A 25,926-nucleotide genomic window follows, 5' to 3' on the forward strand; every position below is an offset into this window, starting at 1 on the left:
CTTCCCCATCCTTCTACTCCGTGTCCCTCATCTTGGGAATAAGCTAGTGACCCCCTAGAAAGCAGAGATAACTATCAGCTCGTAAGACCCAGGTGACAACAGAAACCCCCTTCTCTGGTTTCAACCATCCCACCACATGTTGTTCATATTTAAAAGGCCTTCCTGTGTCTCCTATTGACCACATAAGCACCTGTAGTTCAGGGAACAAAGCACAGCTCCAGGGTCTACATCTGTAACATGATGAACTGGACAAGAGGCTCTGCCCCTTCCATAGCAGCCTGGCTTCCATCCCTCACTAAAACTCTGCTGCTTCAGGAATTTTCCTCTGGCCTCGCCATAGGTGAGAACACATGCGAGGTGACCTTTAAACATTTTTTAGAATGTATTATTATTGTGTGAGTGTGGGTGCACACATGACTGTGGAGGTCAGAAAAAATCTCTGGGGCTCAGTTCTGGGGATTGAATACAGTGCTTTTACCCACTGGGCCACCTGGTCAGCTCTGAGGTGACCTGTGAGACTGCTGTAGATTCACCGTTCACCTTCATGCAGATCAACAGAACAATGGGTAGCATGCAAGTGACTTGGACTAGCATACGAGTGGGTTTCTGTAATTATATCCATATTCTAAGCAAATTGTTATGTATTTTGTGTTCTGGGGACATATGTTATGGCTAAAGCCCAAACTGTGGCTAATCTTAATATTAGAGCCAGATAAATCTGTTTTGAATTCATAACATTTAACATTTGCCAGAGTAGATTTGTTCATCAACTGGGCTTAAAGAGGTATAATTCACACATGTGCAGTATTAGTAAATGCTGAAATTTAATGATTTAAATATCCCAGCAACTGCTGTGGAGCAGTTGCTACAGCAGCGTTTAACATTAGCCAGAACCTCCCTGGGCAATGTTAGAGCTACAGTTAAAAAATGAGGGAGACTTGGGCATCCGCTGTGGGCGGGGGTCACAATACCTTGAGCTCTTACAATACAATACCAGCCAGAGTGACTCTGGGTTGGCAATCAGGGGTCACCTGCTTCCTAGTATACCTATAAACACCCAAGGCAGGGGCAAAAAGACCCCTCTGGCAGCTCAGACTCATTTCTCTTAGGATGCTCATGCACTGGACCCTCCTTGTACTTGATACACATGATGCCAGGTATTTCTCCTGGCTGCATCTTCCCAGATGGTCATTAGGCTAGAACATGGGGTTATGTACAAGGAAGAAGGGAGAGTCCTTGGATGACTGAGAATCAGTGTTCATAACAGTAGAAAAAGGAGTAAATAATTTTAATTGTATCAAAAAGCCAAACCAAAGAGTTGTTCAGGGCCTGCCAGGCTATGACTTGGCTCCTGGGCTGGTGACTCAGGTCCTAAACACAGTTCTAACCACAGGTACTGGGTTTGGCAGCACCTCCAGAGTCCAGTGATGTAACATCTCTAACACCTCTGCCAGGACTCCAGGGATCTAAAGTAGCCAGCAGCCACCTCTTATCAGGCAGTTGTGCACCAGTGAGACAGTGACTTGGACCCCAAGCCGAGGGCACTTTGCTGGGCTCAAACCTGAAGCACATCCCCAAGGCTTCTTCTCTCTGCATTTTCAGAGAACCCACTGGAGATGGGGGGACAGGGTGGGTTGTGTGCCTCAAGGGGCTGCTATGTAGCTCAAGAGGCTTCTGGGAGCTTGGGGAGGTGAGACCCCCCACCCTGGCCACCTTCACCCTGAGCCCTAGACCATAGAGAGGTGGGAAGGCCTGTCTCCCCTCCTCCATGCCTCATAAACTGCCGATGTTTGGGAAGCTCTTCAATTTCTCGGGAAAGTCATCTTTGTACAGCACAGGGTCAGCTCGATGCTCCACCACCTTGAGAGGCATCGTTCCAAAGACAGAAGCAAACTTGTTGATGCATTCAGACCTGTGGGGTGGGTAGGGAAGGGCAGGGGCCAGCAGAACAAGAGGGAGGGGCAAGGAGAAAAGAAATGGTCAGTGTCTGAGAGACAGCAAAGCCCTTCATAGCCACCACATCCACAAGAGAAACACCAGGGTCCCCAGGCCACTGCTATGCTCTGCAGCAATGTGTGGACAAGTGAGGTGACCCACGGGTCCCTGCCTATGTTCAGGGGGAGAAAGTGAATAGGGGTGCTGTCTGCAGGCCAGCAGGTCAGGATACCTGCCCCTCCCCCTCAAATTCCAGTCATTTTTCTAGCACTAGCAGGCCTCAAACCCAGGTGGATTAGATCCAGCAGTCCTTAACCCCATTTCTGCTGGATACAGGGAAGGCAGAGGACAGAAAGGAAAAGGCCAGTTGCTTCTGAGCCACTGCCTGCTGAAGCTAAGTAGAAGAGAGGGCCTGATGCATGCAAGGCAGAGGGGATGAGGGCCATGAACCTGAGTTTCAAACAACCCTCACGGAAGGCCCATGAGTGACTGACATGGAAGGGCCAGGCACACATACTGCTCTTCTGACACAGAGCTCATGTGCATGACTTTGGTCATTCCTACCCCAGAGCCAGGAGCAGAAGCAACTTGGTAACAAGAGCCTAGCACTGAAGAGCACACGGAGATGAGCTTCCTCTGCTTCACCCAGGCCCCCAAAGTCCATGAGCTGACCCTCAGAGGCGAAGGTCAGGCTCTGTTTATGAGAATGGCTCAGCTCAATCAGGCCAACTGACTGTGACAGATGGGTAATGAGGACGCATCAGCACCAGACCAGAGGGGAAGCGCAGCCTGGGAAAAGTTCGTTTGAAGTCAGGTCCTGGAGGATGGATTTCAGAGGGTCAGTGCCTCCTCAGGCAGCTGGGCCCTGAGAGCTGCAGCAGCCACGGGTGATGAGAGGAATGGCCACCAGCTGCAAGACCCACAGTGCACCTCTCTGTCCCCAGACACTCTGTCCCCAGACATACCATAAACTGCTTGCAAACTACATGAATATACAAGCGCTTTGGGCTCAGGAAGAAATCTGTACATGGTGAGGGGAGGGCAGGTGAAGAAGTCAGCATTATCAATTCTTCTCTCATTCCTGAAAAGCTTGGTCTTAATTTCAGCATGAACTTTTTAGCCCATAGCATCAGATCCACTGATACTACAGATAAGCTGCATAGAGTAGCTGCTCCATAAAGCTGAGCTACACGCAGTAGATGCTCCATATAGAAAACTACGTGCAGTGGATGCTTCACATAGAAAGTTACATGCAGTAGATGCTCCATACATATAAGCTATGTATATAAATGTTCCTGAGAGCTTTCTATGCCCTAATAGCCCACCATGTGCTCATGGTAACCCTAGAGCTCAGTCCCTCCTCTCAGTCGGAAGGCTTAGGTAGAGAGGCTGATGTACAAAGGTCAAAAAAATATGCAAGAGCCAGAGCCAAATCTAGGCATTCCAGCTCCTGAGGTTAAAGACTGAGATGAGAGGACACAGCTTTATTTATTAGCCTCACTGTATGGGTTAAGGGGGGGAGGTTGGAAGGTAATAACTGCTGAGCCCCTATTTTGTGCCAGACAGTTTACTTATATATCCTGTTATTTCTAAAAGTATTCCTCCCCCATCCTCACCCCTCTTGACAAAGGGTTGGGTTTATACCAGCCTTATGTTACAGATTAAGAAAATAAGGTTCAGAAAGGTTAAGTAAGTTGTCTAAGGATACAGAGCTAGCAAGAGGTGGGACTTGGTTTCAACCTCAGGCTGGCACTGGTGGTAGACTGTGCCCTGTGCATCACTCTCTTCCACCACTGGGCAGGCTTCCCTCCTCCTGACTCAGGAGGTCAAGGGTTTGAGATTGGTGAAAAGATGGACTCTTTTTTTCTTCGAAAAGTTTTCTTTTCAAATTTTGAAATTAGCTTACTAACTAGTGGGTTTCCATAAAGCTTTTTCATATACCCTTAGTTTTAGTTAACTCACCCACTTCCCCATTCTCCCTCAACCTCCTACCTTCATTACCTGTTAATCTTGATACCCAGTGTCCCCCCTCTTCTTTCATTTCACATGTGTTTTGTGGAGTTACCCTGCATGAATGGACAATGTTGCTCCCAGAATACACGAGTTATTAAATGAAAATCACAGTGCAAGGCATAGGAAACCTCCCTACATTTACTGGTCAGGGAGGCCCCAGAGTTCTCCAACACAGCACAGGCTATTGCTATTGCCCTCCCTTGGTTACCCACCATAACTACATGGCAAGACCTAAAGACACCACACACTTTGGCTGCAGGACATAGAGAAATCAATCTCAAAGTGATCAGGAAATTTCCTCTCTGCTGGCTGGCTTTCATAATGCCAGAAGGTCCTCTGCAGGCTGCTAGGGAGAAGTCATCAGTGGTCTAACCCTGCTTGCTGCATGCCAGGCAAGACATGCTCACTAATGCAATCATGACATGATTGTTATGGGGTAACTAACTGCCTTCTGATTGGATGTGAGGCCTCCTCTACAGGAGGGAATTTTATGTCTGATACTGTAATCCTGGTCAAAAGCCCATAGCTAGAGAGGTCACAAGCCCTAGAATAGAATTTGCTATTGCTATTTGACCTGGGCTGCTCTCAACCTTAGTCAGAGAAGCTTCTTTTTACAGAGGGCAGCAGTCAATGGAGAGAAGCATAACTAGTCAAAATGCTGAGAATAAGACTCAGTACTCAGCCCTAAATGGGACATCTGTACCCTCTCCCACCCCAACCAAGGCTCAGGGACTATCTTGGAAGAGATAGGGTAGATGATCTCCAGCATGCCTCCACGCCCTTACTGAAGAGCTACTGGCAGTGCATAGTTGCTAGAGGAGGGAGAATCATTCTTTTTGAAGATATGGCTACTGGTAGGATTCCCCTAACTAGACAAAAAACCATGAAGTTGGAAGGGGGAATGTGTCGGGGGCGGGGTGGGAATTGAAAGAGGGAAGTAAAGGTTAGATGTGATCATATTTCTTTATATACACGTATGAAATCCTCAAGAATAAAGAAAAAAAATGTAAGAAACAAAACAGAAGTATGACTTCTAAGAAAGTGATGGGGACCAGGCACAACAGCCTTCCCTTCAAATCACAGGGTGAAAGCAGAGGCAGTCAAACAGAGTCTCTCTAAGGGTTCCTGCTTGCTGATGGCTGTCTGCACACAGAGCAGCTGCTCTTCTTTAGCTCCTAGCCACAGGAGCCTGGCCGGGCCCAGAGTAGGCTCCGTGGTATCTATATGAAAGGACCCTGGTTCTTAGTGGAGGAGAGGTGCTCCAGAGCCCTGTGGGGAGTATGGATAGCAATGCCTCCTCTGTAACCAGGTCTTCCAGGGAGGCATAGGCAACAGGGACCTGCCATGGGGTTCAGCCCAGCCTGGCTTGCAAGGGCTGCTCTGGCTGACCCAGCTCTTATGCATGTCTTTCCTCCATACAGTCTGTGCTGGGGAAGTAATGCTGGGGTCATTCTTGACAGTAAAAGGCCCTCCCTTGCCTGCCTACTTTGTCTCCCACAGGGGATCTGGCTGTGGAATAGGTCAGGGTGACAGAGAGTGGCTGACTGCTGGCAGACAACCTCGGTCACACTGCTGGGTGTCCAGCCACCCATCAGAATTCCTTTCCTGCTCCAATTTTCAATGGTTGTTCACACTAAACTGCCAGTGCCTGTGTCTGACTGCTGGAGGGGTCTGGGAAAGAAAGGGCTATGAACCTTGTTTCCTCTTCAAACATATACAACCTAGTGGAACCAGGTGTCTTTAGGGCAGTGTGGGAGACATAGGGTATCTGAGCCACAGGTCTTCACAACCTACACTTGATTTGTCCCCCACACATAACACAGTGCTTGAAACAAAGATGCTTAGTAGCTGTTTGTTGAATCTATGAATGGACAGAGTAATTTGCTATATGATGAGAAAACTGAAGTTCAGGTGAGGTACACTTACTTCCTTTGGTCAGACATCTAGTAAGTGGTAAACACCTAACTAGAGGAAAGGCTACTTTTAAATCAACACTGGTTGCATGTGCTCTTGGCAATGATACTAGTCAAAGCAAACAGCTCAGAATTCTGGATCTTTAAGAACTAGCAGGCTCTGGAAAGAGATGAGGAGGAGTGAAGCTACTCCCATTCAGCTGAGATCTGGTCCCAGAGTTCACACACAGTCGGAAGAAGTGTGCTGAACCACAAACCCAACACGAAGCCATACGCTGGTGAAATGGCTTCCCCTACTACTGTTGTGTGAAAAGTGTGTGTTCTACAAAGGGAACTACTGAAAACAGATCACAGAACGGTTGTACACAAACTCCACTTCCTGGGCAATCTAGATGGCTCAAATCACAGCTTCCTTCACAGTCTAAGATCCTGATTTCTACAGATTTTTCTGAGACAGGTCTCTGTGCAGCCCCAGCTGGCCTGGAACTCTCTTGATCTCACAGAGATCAGCCTGCCTCTGCCTCCTGAGCACCTGATTTCTTAATTTGGTTTCTCAGACTTCAACCTACTTAGCTTTGCTCACAGTTGCTAATGGACTTCATTTCCTCCTTCTGCACTACTAGATTTCTCAGAGGGCAGTTTACAGACTGTACTACAGTTGCTCATCACTGACCCACACTATAACCCTTTGACCTGGTCACATTTTGATGTTGACTTTTTACATCACCAAGAGCCATTCAGTTCATATACTTTCTGAGTGTGGATGTCCCTTGCTCCTGTCTTTTTCTGGGCACTGCACACCCCAGCTCTTGGCTGGGCTATCAGGGTCTCCACTGGGGTCTCCTGGAGCTGCTTCGGGATTTACTTACTCTGTCTCTCAAATGGAAGAATTTCTTCGGATTCTTCCTTTGGCTTTTCTTCAACTGCCATGTGTGCGCAGGTTAACTTCCAAACATCTATCCTTGCTTTAACCTTCTTTCTAATGTTCTTCATTTCAACTGCCTGCTCAGTACAGAAATCTGGAGAGGGCAACCTCTCAGAGCCATATACCCCCCTGTTCTCCGATGTCACGATGATTAAAATCTCCTGTCCACATCTATTACACTGTTCAAGGGACAAGCATTCACCAACCACTCACCCCTCTCCCTCCTGTGTCATTTACCCTCTGAAAGGCACTGCCATTTCTCTTGATTCACCTCCCTTCCCACAGTTTCCCCACACCTACCTATTCAGGAGGCTCCAGCGTTTTTCTTTGGAAAAATTTTGTGCAATATATGTCTTTTTTTCCACATGCAGTTTAGCTCAAGGAGTCAAGCTAGCTTTCCTTCTCCAGTCTCTTCAATATTCATTCCATCCTGTCCTAGTTAATTCTTATGGTCAACTTGATACAAGAGTCAGTCATCTGGGTATAGGGAATCGCAACTGAAGGATTTCCCAGATCAGACTGGCCTGTGGCCATGTCTGTGGGGGACTGCCTTGATTGTTGGTTGATGTGGGAGGCATCATCCCACTGTGGGCAGTGCCATCCTTGGGCAGGTGGTCCCGGGCTGTATAAGAAATCTGACTGAGCACAGGAGCTCAGGAGGAACAAGCAGTGACCACGGCTCCTCTGTGGTCTCTGCTTCAGTTCCTGTCTCCAGGTTCCTGCCTTGAGCTCCTGCTCCTTCCCTCAGTGTGGACTGTGATCTGAAAGTGTAAGCTGAAATAAACCCTTTCCTCCCAAAGTTGCTTTTAGTCAGAGTATTTTATTTTAGCAACAGAAAAGCAAATTAGGATAGTTCTAAGAGCTACTTCTAAATTAATCTCAGAGTAATTCCTTAATCAAGATAGTTCCCAGTTCAAATGCCCTCAAAAGTTTACTAGAGCCTGGGGGGGAAAAAAGCCCGAGCTTAACTGGGGATTCAGAGTCCTTGCAGTCTGGCACTAACTGAACAATTTCATGCCTGCCAAATCAACCTTGAATTTGCTGATTTGACCACTCAGTTCCCCTGCCTCTGACCTCATTTTACAACAGGAGGTTGAGGTCTGGTCATTTTTAAAAACACTTATTTTTATTCATGCCCCCTGCCCAGTGTGTGTGTGTGTTTTGTGTGGGTCTGTGTGGATGGGTGCCTGTGGAGAAGAGGGCTCTGGAGCTGGAGTTACAGTTATGAGAAGCCCTATGTGGGTGCTGGGAACTGAACTTCAGGTCCTCTGAAGAGCAGCAAACATTCTTAACCACTGGGTCTGATGACTTCTGAAGGCTCCCTTTATATGCCACCACTTTGACGAAATTATTTTGAATAACCTCCTGGCAAAAAGAAGGTTCCTCTCTTTAGTTATAAAACTTTGCACCTCCCTTAAAGGACTTACCCCAAACAGCTGAGTTAGGTTTTCTATACATATAAATGTATAAATGTCTGTTGTGTGTACGCATGTGCTGTTGTTGGTAATTATAAGTGAACACAATTGGATTCAAGCCAACAACTAGGCCTCTGTTTCTGGGGGTCTCTTCTGAAGAAGCAGGCTCCATACCTCCCTCAGCCATGCCATTCAGGGCATCCTAACAACTTGGTTACCACCTTTGAAACACCTTTAAGTTTGTTGTGATCTCAACAGTGCTGGAGAAGGGCTGTTTAACTGGAGCATGAACTTCAAGGACATCACTGGGTCAACTTTTCTCCCTTCATTTCCTGTCCCTATACCGTGTTAACTCAGCCAAATAACCACCTGCCTTAATGCTATGAATTTTCCCCGACATAGGGAATAGGGCAGATTGAAATAACCATTTCATGTATTCAGGCAGAATTACAACTGGGGCCTCTTTCAAACGGCTATGGTAGATAATTGACGGTGCAATGCTTTTTAATACTACTGGGGGCAGATACCTCCAAAATCCACAATAATATATGATTTCACATCAATGGTTGGTATAGGTCATGGCCTTTGGGTAAGACATTTATAAATGAGCAAGACAATTTAGAGTTAGAAGAAAGAACCCAAGACCAAGTAGAAAACGTCCTATGGCGGGGGGGGGGGGGGGGGGGGGGGATCCTCCAGGCCCAAAGGATTTTCTCTTGGCTTATGGATTTCAGAGATAAATGCTGTAAGCAGATGCACATGTGACCAGTGGAAATCTGAACTGGAGGTCTGTTCTGAAAGGTCACTTTAACATTCTCCCTATGCACTTTGGTCCCTTGACAACTGTGCTGATGGGATGTCAGAGCCTGCAGTCTAAGGAGGGGCCTTCTGGAAGACTGGATTCAGGCACTCTGCAGGTTTGGAACCAGGACATTCTAGTAAAGATTCTAATGGTCTTGAGGAAAGACACAAGCCATGTCCTGCTTCTTACCTGCTCACCTCAAGCCAGGATGACATGCTACACACCAGCGTGCTTGCTGAGGAACTGACGGAATTGACATAGAGAGATTGCTTCAGAGCCACCTAGCCGACCCACCCCTACCCAGCATGGCTTTGGACCCTGCACTTGCCAGGTGGTATAGTGGTGTCAGAAAAGGTATTTCGCCTCCACTGGATTGGGTCTAATTCTTTCTAATCAAGTTTTTCTGTAATACTGAGCTATTACCCCAAGAGACAAGCCAGTGCTTCCTTAGAATGAGCTTGCTTCCACTCAAGTGACTGCAGATAGCCGCTTAGTCCACCAGAGGATCTGCCTTCTAGAGCTTAAGGCCAACTATATTTTTAAGACCCTTCCAGCCATTACAAATTCAGTAAATAGCATTCCAAATTAATTCGTAGGGTGACCTGTGCTTGAACTAACCCAATTCCCCCAGTGCAAAAGGAGGTGACTGTGGCTACCAGTTGCTGTTTTAACATCTCCAACACAGTCCCATAAACAGGCCTGGGGCAGGAAATGGGGACCGGAGGCCAGGATGGACTTCTGTTCAGAGGCTCACTCACCGCTCTACCATGTGAGTCTGGTCTAGTGAGAGGCCGTCGATGGCTGTGCATTCTGGACACTTGAACTTCTTGCGTGGGGTCACCTGCCAAGAACGAAACATACCTGGCTGTCAGTGCCCAGCACTTTTAAGCCATGCTGTGAGACCACTCTACAGGCTTCTGTGCTGTGAGCTGAGGTACTGTATGCTTCATGAACACGTCCACACGTGTACATGCATGCGCATGCGCACACACACACCCCTCAGTATTCCTTCATTCAATCCTGGCTGTCTCAGCCAACGGCAGAACTCACAAGGGCCCAATAAAAGTGGCTTGGAGGGCTTTTTCCTCTGTAACTGGAAAGAAGTGGTGATGACAAGCTACTTAATTCCTGTTTAATGACTGTTTTCTCACTGCCAAGGTCCTTGTATAAACACCATTTGTTCTTGCAGTCATAAGGGCGATGAAATACAACTTCCCATAACTTGTAGCCTAACCTTGGTTCCAACAGGCAGTCTTTGCCTTCTCTTGCTAAGGCCAAATACCGGAGCAAGAGTGCTCCTGAATGCCAGCTCATTTTGAAACTCTCTTTGGTCAGGAAACGCCTCCAATCATCCCTCACCCTCTGAATCTGCTCACCTGACTCCTTTTGACCTTCCTAAACCTTAGACCTCTAACGATCTTTCTAGCAAACCCGAGCAAACCCAGGAGAGGTGTCTATGAAGATGAGTAAACAGGGGAACATGGGGAGAAAGAGAAAGCCATTCAAGGCTGGAACTCAAGAACTTCCACCCAGAGCAAGCAGCCAAGCTAAGTATCAAAACAAACTTGGGGCCTGGGACCCTGAAAAGCAGCCCTCACAATTTACACTCTTCCATTTTTCTTATAATCCACTGTCATGAGTCACCTGGAGAGCTGGGGTATATGGAGGGGGAGTCGGTGAGGTGCCACCCATGCTGCCAGTGTGTGCTCCAGGCCACTGACACTTCTAGGCCAGCAGGTCCCTGGCACTGACCAATTTTACAAGTGGGCAGAAGTCTAGCCCAGAAGGGACAAGGTCAAGATAGCTCTGCCAAACAAAGGAGTGTGAGTCTTCCATGTATCCACATCATAGAATCTGATCTGAGGAATTGGTATCTTTTCAGCTCCAAAGACCTCCCATGGGATCTCTCTGTATTCTCAGCTTCAGTTAAAAAGAAAGATATTGCTAAACTAGTCATCACATCTTTAAAACCAAAGTTTAGGACAACTGCGTAAATGTTCCAGTATCTAAGCATGGAGACCAGAGCCTTATTTACAATCAGAACTTCTCAGGCTCACGGAAGAGAGCCTAGTGCAAGGGAGCCCAGCAAGGAGTAGCAGAGCCACTTACCTTGATGACAGCTTTCCCCGTGACATTAGCCACCAGGAAGTTCATGGCAATGTCTTCGCAGTTCATGTGCGCATCTACCCAGTTCTTGATGTCCCCAGGCATTTTGTAGGTATACAGGTAATTAAAATACTGTCATGTGAGACAAAAGGAAGAAACCTATGAATAGCAATTCCCTTGGGCTGACATATCAAGGGCAACTTAGTAGCATGGGGACAAGATTCATCACAAGAAGTATCAGAAGAAGTGGCAAAAAGGAAGGTAAGTGGCTCAATGTCTTTAAAATGGTCATTCTTGGGCCAGAGAGATGGCTCAAGGGGTAAAGGTACTTGCCACCAAGCCTGACAACCTGAGGTCGATCCCAGGGACCCACAGAGTGGAAGGAAAGCACTGACTCTGCAAGTTGTTCTCTGATCTCCACATATGCACTGTAGCATGTTTGTGCGCACACACACACACACACAATAAATAAATGTAAAGAAATAAATGAAATGGGCATTCTTTTACAAAGGCATGTGCTTTTAAAAGCAGAAAAACGGGGTAAACCTGAAATTACATAATCTCCACATGTAAAAAAGAAATTAACAGGTCAAAAATAAATAGGAGGCATGGAAGTACACATTTTTAATCCTAGCAGCTGGAAGATTATAAATTCAAGGCTAGCCTGGGCAACATAAGACCCTGCTTCCAAAAACAAACATCAATAGACATATAGACAAGAGTATATACTCCATTATGATAAATCCCCAAATATACATTAGACTCTTTTGTTTGTTTTACTAAGGCCAAAACCCATTTCTGGACTTAGAGAATCCTGAAAATCAAAAGAGCAGCTGTGATGAGCTAACTAAACCCAGCAGTTGACAAAGATAGGTAAGCAAGCTCTCCTGCACCGAGCAGATCTCTCTAGACACCAGTTCTTTGAGTGGTAGCTGACAACAGGCAAGTTATTCTTGTTTAATTCAATCCCATGCTCTCAGGGGGACATCAAGGATGGACTGAATACTGTAAATCAAGAGTACAGTCTTCAATCTCTCCCTAATAAGAAAAAAAGTCAAGGGGCTAGAGAGACAGCTTAGTGGTTAAGAGTACCTGCTGCTCCTGTAGAGGACCTAGGTTTGGTGCCCACATCAGGCAGCTCACAACCACCTTAAACTCCAACTTCAGGGGGTCCAACACCTCTGGCCTCTGTGAACACCTGCACTTGTGTGTGTATTATTAAAAATAATAAAAATAATATATAAATAATGTAAAATATGTAAATAATTATATTTGTATAATAATATATAAAAATAATAAAAATAAGTCGTAAAGAAGTCAAAAGTACAAAGTGATGATTCTTAGAACCGATGAAGTACAAAGAACTGATAAACACAAAGGCACTGAGCCCTGCAACTTCACCAGAGGCTGAACCAAAGTTTACACGGTAAGGTTCATTTTCATTCATTGAAACATCTAAGTGTCATTTTAAAAATATGTCTTATGCAACAGAGGGAAAGACAATTTCATATTTTGTTGGTTGCACAGGCACACAGGAGATATATACATATATCTAAAAAAACAAAAACAAATGATGATGCCTTTGAATATAATTTACTTCTAGGAATTTACCTCAGTAGCCATGAGAACAGCTATGAAAAGGATATTAATTGCTAATAAAGCATTAGATGTTGACATGATCTGAAATGATGAAAATTAAATATCTGATGGTTGAGAAATAGTTGCATATGATTTAAGGAACATTAACATAATGGCTTATTACCCATTATGCTATGAAATAACTGTCTATGAAGAAAGGTGAGTGGCAAATGCTTGTAGCAATGAAGAGTGGCCAATGAGAAAGGCACAGCTGTCTGTGCATGGAGAGGCAGGTAAAGGCAGGCTGAGAAAAGCAGCCCATAGTAACAACGCTGTCTCTAAGTGATATAAAAGCAAGCTACTTCTCTTTTTGCTAAGATGAACACTAGTATTTTCTTATTTATACAATATGGCTCTTCTAAGACTTTCAAGTAAATATTTTTTTTCCTAAACCAGCAATAGGTCTGGAAAACAAATGGAGTGAATCAATCAAAGACCCACCCTCAGAGTGCCCGCTCTCTTAGTGTGCCTTCTGTGTGCCCACTCCCTCAGTATGTCCTCAGTGTGCCCACTCCCTCAATGTGCCGTCAGTGTGCCTGGTCCCTCAGCATGCCCACCCTCAGCATGCCAGCAGCCTTACCTTGTGATAGAAAGCAGCACCGGTGAGCACCATGGACACTTCATTAGTCCACTCTGACTCATACTTCCACTTGTTCATCTCATGGTCCCAGAGGTGCAGGCGGCCAGGATACCCCACCAGCCGGTCAGGAAATTCCCGCCACACCTAGGGACAGAAGCACACCAGTAAGCCATCTCCAGTGTAGACAGCACCCATTCTGTGCTTAAGTACCAGCCTGGCCTCAACAGCCCCAATGAGGGTGGCTTGTCATTCTGCTACTGTCATTCAGGCTCTTTACCCACTGAACCATCTCCTTGTCCCCCTCCTTTAGGTCGGAATAAATCATACATGAGGAAAGGTACCAGAAGTGCTTCACTGATGCCTAGTACACTGCACTGTTTAGCCCAATGGCATTGTCTCTAAGAACCTTTCCAATGTAGAAATCAAGTGGTATTCTCAGCATATCCCAGAGTATAGGATTATCTTAGGCTTCTAATGGTCATATAATAGGTCATATGAATGAGTGTGTGCTTTCGAAAAAGTTTTGTTTTTTTAAAAAATAGATACTGAGTTTTTATAGTCACCACTTTGACATGAATGAGGACAGTTGAGTGGCTGTGCTATGCTTATTCTTCATCTGTACACTCAGTAAGAACAAAGCCTATTTCACTGATGACAACACAGCATTGACTCCCTGCACCAGACACTCACAAGACTGGGCCTGTTAGTGCTAGAGAGATGGCTCAGAAGTTAAGAGCATTGGCTGATCCTGCAGAGGACCTGGGTTTGGTTCCCAGCACCCACATGGCAGCTAATAACTGTCTCTAACTCCAGTTCTAGAGATCTCATGCCCTCTTCTGGCCTCCATGGGCACTGCACACATGGGTGTACTTATATACATGCAGGCAAAACACTCATACATATGAAATAAAAATAAATAAATTTTAAAAATTAAAGAAAAAAAGATCGGGCCTGTTTAAGCTCCTTTATAGAAAGGGGCTGGGAAGTCATTAGACCCTCACCTGAGATTTCAGTCACTCCCTGCCTCCTGCATCCCCCTCCTAGCTATATGCAATTCCTCCCCAGGTGTATGTAGTCTCAGGAGTCCTACAGTACATAGGAGGTGGAAGGTTAATTGAAGGGGGTTCATCTACCCCAGATTTCAGGATATACTCCCCCCTATTGGGTGGAACTTCTACAATGCAGGTGTTTTGGGGTCATTTATGCTCCTATAAATAAGCCCAATAAAGCCAGTAGTTTACGAAGTTAGGCTCTGATACAGCAGATCCTTTCGTTTGTCACTGGTACCCAACCAAGTGTGAATAGACATTGTTCATATCTTCCCAGGAAAAATTAACAATGCTAACAATGTCCACAACAGAACTCCTTTTAAAAAGTATTATTTTTATTTTATGTGTATGAGTGTATTGTCTGCATGTATGTAAGTGCATCCATGTTGTGCAGTGCCTGAGGAGGTCAGAAGAGGGCATTAGATCCCCTGGAACTAGAGTTACAGATGGTTGTTAGCTACCATGTGGGTGCTGGGAATTGAACCTGGGTCCTCTGCAAGAGCAGTTAATGCTCTTAACAACTGAGCCACCTCTCCAGCGCACCCCCCACCGCCCGTTTTGAGATAGGGTCTCCCTGTAGCCTCAGCTGGCCTGGAACTCCATGTAGACCAGACTGGCCTCAATCTCACAGATCTACCTTCAAGGGAGCTTCTTGGGTTCTTAGCTAAGACAAATACCAGTCACAACCAGCCTCTCTCTTCCCAAGTACCTTCAGTCCCTTGCTTTTCTTTACAAAGTTTCAGTTTCTGTTATTACTTTAGTTATTCTGTATTGACTTTTCTCTAGAAGAATTTCCACTAGCTATCTTATTCACTGTGGTATTCAAGCCCCAAGAAAAGCAGCAGCAGACCACAGCAGTCCATAGCCACTGCTGAGTCCACAAAGGGGCTGTGGAGTGGGACCAGAGAGCCCATCTCTTTCTTTCACAGTCAGAACAGAACTCAACCCAGAAAGGAAGCCTGTGCAGGACTCATCAGTGATGAGCACCAATGGCAAACATGAGAGCTATGAGTGTGACAAGCACAAGAATAACCCATCATGACGAGGTATGTGTTGAAACTGCTGTTGAGAGGCTGAGGAGGGAAATCTGCTGAGTCACTACATTGTGTTTGCCCAGTCTATCATCTCAGGATTTTATGGGATGTCTGACCTGTATCTTGGGCATAGTCTGGGGTTATAAGGAAGACTTTCCTTTGTGTAATACTGGTGCACAAACAAGGCTCTCAGCTGCACAGCCTTGGCCTCATTAACACCATGTTGTAACCAATAGAGCTAATCGGCTACAGGCATCATCCTAATAGCTGGAGACAAACGAATTCATGTCAGACGTTTCCTGGGGTATGGTGAGCTGCTGCTGGCCGCTTTCTGCTCTGGAGTTTGTATTTTGGCAAATTAAAATAATATGATACTATTCCAGTCATAGAGAGGCAGAGCAGCAACAATTGAGTGAACTGTAACTTCTTATCTGTGGGCTTGGACAGATCCCATTAAATGTACCTCTGGCTTCTTTCCTTGGCACCAGGCCCCACCCATTCAAGCCTAGCACCAGGCTGGCTAACCTCCCTCAGTTGACACAGACCACCTGAAGGGCCCCAAGCATGCACAACTACACACCAGGGCTGGGAAGGCGGTGGGGGTGGGGGGAGGGCATCCAACCAGCTGACACTGCTCCTAAAGATGGAAGCTGCCTTTCCCCTAGACTTACAGTCAACACAGCTCTATACTCCATGCAAAAAAAGTTCAAATCCCTTTCCCAGGATTCTTTACAAGTGCCCCCTCGAGTTATCTGCAGCCAGCATCATCTCTTTTTTATTATTTGTTATTATTATTTGCTTAGTTTTAGAGCCAAATGCTGTTAGGGTATCAGTAAGGGACCCTTCTTGTTAGCTGAAGTTGCTCAGCCTTGCCTCCAGTGGGACCTCATTTGGTGACACTGAGTCAGAACACTAAACTACAGTGCATTGAGAAGCCCTGGAGGTGTGTGGGTCTTGGATTCCTTTGGAGTCTTTTCTGAGCTCTGTTCCTTCCCCCAGGGGCCCCTCTGGCCTTGACTTGCTCCAGGCAGCTGGATCCAATCAAGTCGCCATCCTTGTCACTTCATCTATAACTCTGCAGCTGACTACAGGATCAAAACAGAGAGAAGCAGAGGGATGGCCCCCGCTAATCGGCCAGTGTAGAATGAAGTTGATTATGTACACGGTAAAGCAGTTTCCCAGCCAGCAGAGCAATAGCTCACTCCGCGTCCACCCCATGCCCCTCTCCTGGCTGCACACCCCTATTCTAATTCAACTCTTTTCACCTCTGGGAAGGGCTCTGGGGTCAGCCTCTTGCTATGACTCCCAGCTGCCTTTGCACACTGCAGGGTGGGGATCTGAAGCTCAGCTCCTCTTATTCTGGCAGCTTCTGCTCCCGTCCAATGAACAGCCTCCTCCTGAATTTCAGTAGCACACACCTCTGAGAACCAAAGGCTGTCTCTCTCAAGATGGACTGTACTTCCTTTGGGGATTCCATAATAATTTGGATGGTCCTGACTTTCTATTTGAATACATATTATAATAACAATACCATCCCCCAGCTGCCCCTTCCACACTAAGGTTTGTAGCCTTCATCCCAAACGTCTCTCATCTGGGCATAGAGAGTTTCACCTCTCTGGACTCCCAGCTATGACACCTGGGCCATTTTCCATTTTCTTCACAACAAAATAGACAACTCCCCAAACCAAAAAGCCTCTGCCCTGGGGACTTCTGTGGCTTACCATTAACTAGTAAGGACAACTCGAAGCTCTTCCACTTTTATTTCACAGCCTCAATAGGCAGCCTAGATGGATCCTTACATTCATAGAAACAGCATGGGGACATGGTCAACACATACTACTGCCCAACTGGCCAACTCACAGGAGCCTTTCATTTTGACATCTACAAAAAATGGGGTTGGATTAAGTGGCTGCTAATGTTCTTTTTAGGGCTAACATCTATGTTCCTTCCTCCTCACAGACTGTTCCTAGGAATCAACTCATCAAGTGTGATGTTTTAAGTTACCGATTTCTGCCCTGTACTAGTGAACTTTGTTAAATGCCATACATATGAGGGCAGCCCATAAATGTTCCTGAAAAGACGATACTGTGCTCTGTTCCAAGACAGCCTGGGGTGTGCACTGTAACCAGTCAGCCTCAGGAAGTAGAGCAAGGAGAGGGAAAGATGTAGCCACAGGTGGTGCCCATCTGGAAGGTGAAATCAGGAATCCAGCAACGTGAGAATAGCCATTCTCTAAAGTGGCTGTTACAGCCTTGGCCTTTCAAAGCCACAGCTCCACAGGGAGATTGCCATTGGATTTGAGAGTTGGTACAAGTATCAGGATGAACCAAGGGTAGAGTAAGAAATGGTAAGGAAAGCCAGGCAGAGTAGTCCAGGCCTGTAACCCCAGCACTCAGGAGGCAGAGGCAGGAGTTATGAGTCAGAGGCCTGCAGGACTTTGTCCCCTACATCCAAAAAAGTGGTGTGGATAACAGGTGGTGTGTCTGTATGAACGAAGGGTGTCCCTCTAGGCAATGCTGTCACTTCTTTATTTGCACACACCTCCAAGTTTCACAATCACTAAGCATCCTAGGAGCAAGAACTCTATAAATGAGCTTACCAGTTCAAACCCTGTAGTCTCATGTCTGGATCAGCCAAGGCAGCGTGAAGGAGTCAGCAACATGCAAACATCTTTGAATGAGTGGTCCCTTTCCCTTTGGGCACTGCCCTGCATGCTGCCCAGATGCAGAGGGGACAGCAGCACACTAGGATCCAGTTACAGGATTCACTTAGCCCTCTGGGAGCAGAACTCACAGTGTGTGTGTGTGCGCATGCGTGCTCATGTAGACGCCAGGAGAGGATGTTGGGTCTCCTGCTCTATCACTCTCCACCTTATTCCTTTGAGACAGGGTCTCTCATTGAGCCTGGTGCTAGGCTGGTGGCCAGTAAACTGCAATAACTCTCTTCCACCTCCTCCCCAACTGGGGTTACAGGCATGAAACATGGGTCTGGAGATCTAATGTGGGTCTTCATACTTGTGCAACAAGTGCTCTTACCCGCTGTGCCATCTCCCCATCCCAAAGCCCACCTTTTATACTTGGTATTTCCTGAAGTGAAGTGGAATGGGGGCTGACTGGTTTCACTATCAGCTCACACTCTGTATCACACTGAGAGATGGTACAGTGGGTAAGGGCACTTGTTTTCACAGGGTGCTCTGTGAAAAGCCGGGAGCCTTAGTTTACATGAGAGATACAAGAGAATGCTGACTGGCAACATCTACAGCAAGGGAGCCCAGGAGTTGTCACCTGGAGCTCCCTAATGCTGACTGGCTTTGACACACACACCACATGTACCTGTTTTAAGATCAACCTGTAAAACAGCATGAATCTGCCTGAAGGACCCTTTCAAGCCATGGCAGAATTCTGTTTAAAATCATCCAAGCAGGAAAACCAGGAGTGTGGGAGGCTTCTGAGGTTTGGAGTACTTGCCTTTGCCCTAGTCTGTCTAGCTAGAGATTAGGGTTTTGGTACTGGGCACCTGATACCTTTTCTGAGTGGTTTCTTCGGGCCAAGAGCAGTGTTGAAGGACTGAGGACAGGCTGGGCTTGGTCACAGTGGGCACAGGAACGTGTGCCACTGCATCTCTGAGTGGTGACCCCTATTAGAAAGGCACTACTGAAGAAGGTGGCTTTGAGACACCAGTCTTGTCCTTGCACCTGTATCACCAGATGGATGCCAGGAGATTTGCTGGGCCATCTGAGCCCCATCCAAGTTGTCTCTGAGATATGCAGCCTTCCAGATCACATGGAAGGCACAGGTGATTTGGCCCAGTTCCCTCATCTGTTCTCTGCATAGACGAGAGAACCGAAACCCGCAGAGGAAGTGGCCTTCCCAGCTCACACTGTCAGATTGAGCCTCTGTGGATCCAAATGCCAGTGTAGTTCTGTTCATGAAGTACTGTGGTCTTTCAGGTATTCTTTTTAAAAAACTAGTTTATTATTTTTATTTGATGTGTATAAGCATATTTATTGCCTGCATAAGTACACTCATGTCGTGCAATGCCCACAGAGGTCAGAAGAGGGCGTCGGAGTTAAAGATGGTTGTTAGCTGTCATGTGGGTACTGGGAACTGAACCTGGATCCTCTGCAAGAGCAGCCAGAGCTCTTAACCGCTGAACCATCTCTCCAGCCTGGTTTCCAGTATTCTAAGAAGCGTTCCATCCCCCTGAGCTCAGCCACTAACCTGTGAAACAAAGTAGCCATACTGAGGCTAAATCACTTGCAGCACCAGGTCTCTTCAGCTTGGGTGCCAGTGACAGGTATTGTGAGAGCCACAGAGCCCACTGAAAGTTCCAGGGAGAGCAGAGCGGGGCTGGGGGAAGGGAAGGTGGGCAATATGACCCGCCTCTGCCCCTATCAGCACTCATCTTCTGAAAGCAGAAGGCTCTTTGTGAATGTGTTTCCATTTAGCAGAAGCTGCCACATGCTCACTCCGCAAAGAGAAGGAACTCCTGTCAGCTGTGCAGCAAGCCAGTGAGTTTGCACATGACAGGAGGGCCTACTGGAACCTCATAATCTGTAAGGCACTGGGGCAGAGAAGGAAGTGAAGGCCCAAAGCAGCTGAATGGAAGATTAAACCCCAATACTCTTCATGAAGCAATGAATCTCTGGAGAAACAATGCAGAGAGGGAGGACGGTACCTGTGAGGGGATGGGGGGGAAGGCGATTGGTCAGGATCAGGGTGTGCTTTCAATAGTTCTGTGCCCTAACAACCATGACACATGACATCAGTTTTCTTTCCACAGCCTCAGCTCCAGGTTACTGTTTCTCCAGGCCTCATGAGATTGCTCAGCGAAGTTAAAACAGCGATGAACAGGCAAATGGCTGTTCCCTAAACCCCACACGATGAGGTAGGAGAGGCTGCTTCTGTTCTAAGGACTGTTACTGAGGCTTCAGAATTCTAAGCTGACTCTGATGAGGCTCAATTTGAATGACTGTGGAGGCAGGAGGTCTGTGCAGCAAGTAGGGAATGGGCTCTGCTGCCTCCACAGCTGCCAAGGTGGCTCCATCACCAGTCAGGAAACTCCTGCAAACCCACCGTATCTCTTCATCTCCTCCTGCACAGGGAAGAAATGACACAGACCACACACTGTTGAACCAAGACTGACTTCAAACACAAAGGAGCTTCCAAAATTGTCATTCCTGAGCAATCTCATGATACAGACGGTGCCTGTTCTGTGTTTAACCTCTTGATATATAATCCACTAGTGGAAGGGCCCTTCCACACAAATCTATGTCCCATCTACTTCCAAACAACCATTCAGGGTGGCTTATAGAAAAAGGCAATTCAAACCATCAGAATAGATGATATTCTCCACAGCATTAAAAAATAAAATTAGAGTTGGTGAGATGGTGCACAGATGAAGCCAGCACTTGGGAGGCTGAGGCAGGAGGACTGCAAGTTTGAGGTTGGACTGGGCTACATCACAAGACCCTGTAACGAACAAACAAGCATACTAAAAATCTAGATCTATTCCATCCAGCTTCAAAATCGCACTTGGCATGGACCAGGGAGATGGCTCAGTTGCTAAAGTGCTTGCACACAAACTTGTGGACCTAACTTTCCATCCAGCTTCAAAATCGCACTTGGCATGGACCAGGGAGGTGGCTCAGTTGCTAAAGTGCTTGCACACAAACTTGTGGACCTAACTTCAACCATCAGCACCCATGTAAAAAGCCAGTTGGGGTGGTCTCTGTTTGTAATCCCAGCACTAGGAGGCAGAATCAGGTGGATCTCTGAGGTTCATGTTCCATCTAGCCTAAACCCCTGGGTGAGCTTGAGACAAATGAAAAGACCCTGCCTCAAAAAACAACAAGGATGGCTCCCAATGAATGACACCTGAGGCTGACCTCTGCTCTCCACATGCACATGCACACACACATACATACACAAATTAATCCTGTCACTAAGTTCTAGAAAACAATCCAGTAGCAAGTTAAAGTCCATAGGCTGGGGATGGAGCATTCCTATTATCAATTCATTTGCATTTGACTCTGATATTTACTGAGCTCTAATTTTTTAAAAATTTTATTATTTTTATTTTATGTGTATGTGTGTATTGCCTGCATGTAGGTAAGTGCACCTGTTGTGCAATGCTCACGGAGGTCGGAAGAGGCTGTCGGATCCCCTGGGACTGGAGTTATGGACAGTTGTGAGTTGCCATGTGGATGCTGGGATTTGAACCCAGGTCTTCTGCAAGAACAACCAGTGTTCTTAACCACTGAGCCATCTCTCCAGCCCCTGAGCTCTAATTTTTTTAATCATTATACTTTAAAAAGTTTTTAATAACTACATGATTAGCATTTTTTAATTAAGCATTTTATTCTGAGATGACTGCAGACTCACACAGTTGGGAAATAATACAGAGCTTCTGTGTTTGTATTATGCAGTTTCTCCCAGCTTTGATCATCACAGGGTTCCCTTTCTTGATCTTCTAAGACACAACCGCCATCCTGGACTCCTGGCAACCATTGCCTGGTTCTCTAGTTCTATCATCATGCCATTTCAAGGTTATGTCAGTAGATATAGCACGCAACCTTTTGGGAATGGCTTTTTTTTTTTTTTTTTCACTTAGCACTGTAGATTCATCTAAGCTGCTATAGGTATCAAAAATCTGTGCCTTCTCACTGCTGGGTAGTACTCCTCAGCATGCATGGACTATAGTTAACCATTCACCCACTGATGGAAATCTGAGCTGATTACTGGTCTCATCAGTTATCAGTAACATTCCATAAACATTCACATACAGGTTTGTGGGGGTGTAAGCTTCCATTCCTCCAGGAAGAATATCCAAGAGCACAATTGTGTTGCTGTGTGGGAGTTGCACATTCCATTTGATAAGAAATGACCAAAAGTGTTTTCCTGAGTTGTTAAGACTGTCTTACAAGTGCACCAGCATACAATATCAGAGAGATCCAGTTTCCTGGCATCACCAGCATTTGCTGCTGTCATTATATTCTATGCATATGTGTTCATGTGTATGTGTATACATGTGTGTGGCGGCCAGATGTTGGCATTGGATGTCTTCCTTAATCATTTTCCACCTTATTTTTTGAGACAGGGTCTGTCACTGAACCTGGAGCTCAGTGATTCAGCTAGATTGGCTGGCCAGCAAGTAAGTCCCAGGGATCTTCTGGTCTCTGCCTTCCTAGCTGTGGGATTACAGGCACATGCTGCTGTGCCCGGCTTTTATGTGGGTGCGGGGATTGATCTTGGGTCACAACAAGCACGCTATGGACTGAGTCATCTCTCTAGACCCTGCTGCCACTATTTTTTTGTTTTAAAAATTATTTTTATTACTTTATGTGCATGAGTGTATTGCCTGCATCTATGTAAATGCACCGTGTTGTGCAATGCCTATGGAGGTCAGAAGAGGACCTTGGATCCCCTGGAACTGGAGTTATGGACAGCTGTTAGTTACCATGTGGGTCCTGGGAGTCAAACCAGGGTCCTCTGCAAGAGCAGCCAGTGCTCTTAACCACTGCACCATCTCTCCAGTCTCTGCCACCATTTTTCATGTCAGACCTTTCCATTGGCGTGTTAAGACATTGTGTCCTAGCCGGGCGTGGTGGTGCACGCCTGTAGTCCCAGCACTTGGGAGGCAGAGGCAGTCAGATCTCTGTGAGTTCAAGGTCAGCCTGGTCTACATAGTGAGTTCCAGGACAGCTGGGGCTACAGGGAGACCCTGCTTCAAAAAAAAAACAAAAAAAAAAAACAAACAAAAAAAAAGACACTGTGTCCTTTGTATTGTCTTGCTGGCTACTCGAGTTCAGCCTCTTCATGGGCTTATTTGTCATCTGTAAATCCTTTTCAGTGGAAAGTGTGTTCTTGTCCTTCAGTTTTCTGACTGGACTGCTAGGTTTTCACTGCTGACTCCAGAGTCTTTATAGGTCTGGGATGTTTACTTCTTTGTTGGACATGTGGTTTACAAATATTTTCACCAGTCTGTAGCTTGTCTTTTTATCTTTTTTACAACGTCTTTTGCAGAGCAAAATATTTTTATTTTGAAAAGGCCCAATTTACCAATTTCTCCTTTTATGGACTGAGCCTTTGTTGTCAAGCCTCAGATCTCTTTGCTTACTTCTAGAACCTGGAAATTTTTCCTGTTTTCTCCAAGTTTTATATTTTACGTTTAAGTCTATGATTCCCTTTCAGTTAGTTTTTGTACAGGTTGTGAAGTTTAGGTTAAGACTGAACTTTTGCCTGTGGAGGCTCAGCATCCCAGTGCTGTTTTCTGGACAGGCTCTTCTCCCTTCCTTGAACTGCGTTTGTACCTTCTGTCAAGATTCAGCGGTCCCAGGTGGTTTTTAGAGACTATCTTGTACTTCAGGGAATGGATGCAAAAACAAAGCATGTATTTTAGTATCAAGGGACTTACCATCTAGGAAAGCCAGCAGCATGTGCATGGGAGAGTAAAACTTCCTAGGAAGTAAGGATGCAGGGAAAGTATTAAGGTACGAGGGTAGAAAGAGGACTTCTGGGCTGGGGACAGGAAAGCAGGGAACATGAAAAAGCTTCATGTTTCATTTTATAGGAGAAAAGTTTAATTACAAAGTAAAGACTGAGAACCCATTGCTAGTGATCAGGTCAGTGCAACACAAAATTGCTCTTTGCTATCTGTTCACCAGGCCAGTAGGCAGAAGCCCAGCTCTCTAATGCATTTAGATCATGGGAACATTGTACTGCCAACAATTCCTAGTAATTTTGCTCACAAAAAGCATATTCATAAATAATTTAATGTCCAAACCTTAACTCCAGTAAGTCAGCACATATTTATTGTGCATCTGCTATAAGCCAAATATCCAGGCAGAGATCTGCTGAAGAAGGCAGGCATGATCCCCGCTGAAAGGACTCCACTAATGCAAAAGCTTTTCCTCAAGCCCCGAATCTCTGCTGCAGATGTGGCTGGTGGTTCTAGCTGTGAGAAGTGCCCTCTTCCTTCCCCTCCAAGAGCCGAGTGTCAACATGTGAGTCTGACCTCCACCCAAGCCCTCAAATCTTCAGCCCAACCCAAAGGCTACTGGGGAACCAAGAGATATTACTTTAAAGATTGCCAAGTCTTGATCTAAACCAGCAGCAGACAGTAGCAAATGTCCAGTAAGCATGATTAATGGGAACCCTAGGCACCAATTTCCAAGCACGAAGAAATAAATATGATGTGAGAGGTGAGCTGTAAACATCAGGTTGAAGAGCTCATCCTGCTTCCTAAAGATTCCGTTCACAGTGGCAACATCTCTAAGGTCTGGGGTCGCTCTGAGCCTGTCCAATGTTTCTCCTTATTCTCCACAGTGTGGAAGCACCTTGTCTACTACAGCAGCACTCACCGGCCTGTCTCAGACACAGAACTTGGCAAGAGGCAGTTGTGTGCTCTGACAATTAATGGCTGGTGTGGCTGGGAAGCCAAATGTGCCTTTCTTGCAAGCTGGGCATGCTGCCCTCTTGGGGACTGGGAAGTTCAGGGCCTGGAGCTGCCAGCTTTTACCTCCCCTGGCCCTATGCACATCTTGCTCACACACCTCAGTGAAGCATCTCTATTGCAATCAAGGGAGATAAGCATTCCATGAAGAAAATTCTTCCCATCCAGAAACCACAAGCACATTCTCAAGTTCCAAATTCCCGAAGTGGCCCAAGTTCCCAGTAATCAATCCCAACAACAGGCGGCTTTGGAACAGTAACCCTTGACATATGGATCCTCTCAGGGTTGGGTGCCACTGGAGGTATCTCCTGTTCAAGGGGAGGGGGGAGGATGTTCTTCTAAGCATCACACAGCCAACTCCCTCTTTAAAACAGCCTTCCTGCATCATGAGTGCTAGTTGTTGAAGCACAGGACTGCTCAGTTAAAGACTGGAGGCTCCTCACCTTACTGCCTAACCTGTCTTGCTTAGGGCAAAAGTGTGTGGAGATGAGACACCTTGGGTGGGATCTGCCAGCATAGGCATGCATCCCTCTCCTTAGGACAGGGGATCAGTCCACTTGATTTCTCATTGATGGCTATGAAAGCACATTCTGGAGTTGTTTTCATTTGCTCGGTGGGAAGAAGAAAGCGGCAGTCTGCTATAATTCCCAGTTGGGTGCTTTTCCAAATGGTCAGCTGTTATTTCAATGTTCAGCATACATATTCTATTCCCATCCCTTAATATTTGTTTGACTTCTCAACTGGGGCCTGGGCACTTCAGAAGGGCTTGGTGAGGTCAGGCCAGGCCACTGCATCTCTCAGCACCTCCCCAGCTTCTGCTAGCAGCCTTGGCGGCAAACACGAACTGTTTTCCCCTCCTGTCCCATGAGGCCTGTGGGTGTAAATCAATGCAAGATGGCAATGGGATAGGCCACATAGGTCTACAGACTGCAGAGAGAGAGCTAGAGACACTGGAAAGGGCAGGACAACTGTCCTCCAAAAGAATAACTCACCTCTGAGCACCGTCTTCCCTGAAGGAACTGAGGTCTGTCAGGTGGGGCCATTCTGTCTGCTGAGGACAAGA

General features: G+C 46.3%; 1 protein-coding gene across 1 annotated transcript in view; it reads right to left on the reverse strand.

Moving 5' to 3' along the window:
- Positions 1 to 805: 805 nt before the first annotated feature.
- Positions 806 to 25,926, reverse strand: part of Ext2 (exostosin glycosyltransferase 2) — a 162,149-nt gene continuing 137,028 nt past the window's right edge. The window contains exons 11-14 of the mRNA XM_008855042.3: positions 13,328 to 13,471; positions 11,113 to 11,241; positions 9,762 to 9,844; positions 806 to 1,912 (exon numbers count right to left, since the gene is read on the reverse strand). Coding sequence (XP_008853264.1) covers positions 1,774 to 1,912; positions 9,762 to 9,844; positions 11,113 to 11,241; positions 13,328 to 13,471 — 495 coding nt within the window. The 3' untranslated portion in view covers positions 806 to 1,773. The remainder of the gene's footprint in view (positions 1,913 to 9,761; positions 9,845 to 11,112; positions 11,242 to 13,327; positions 13,472 to 25,926) is intronic.

Source organism: Nannospalax galili, unplaced genomic scaffold, assembly GCF_000622305.1.
Source record: "Nannospalax galili isolate Female #2095 unplaced genomic scaffold, S.galili_v1.0 scaffold1287, whole genome shotgun sequence".
Lineage (NCBI taxonomy): Eukaryota > Metazoa > Chordata > Mammalia > Rodentia > Spalacidae > Nannospalax > Nannospalax galili.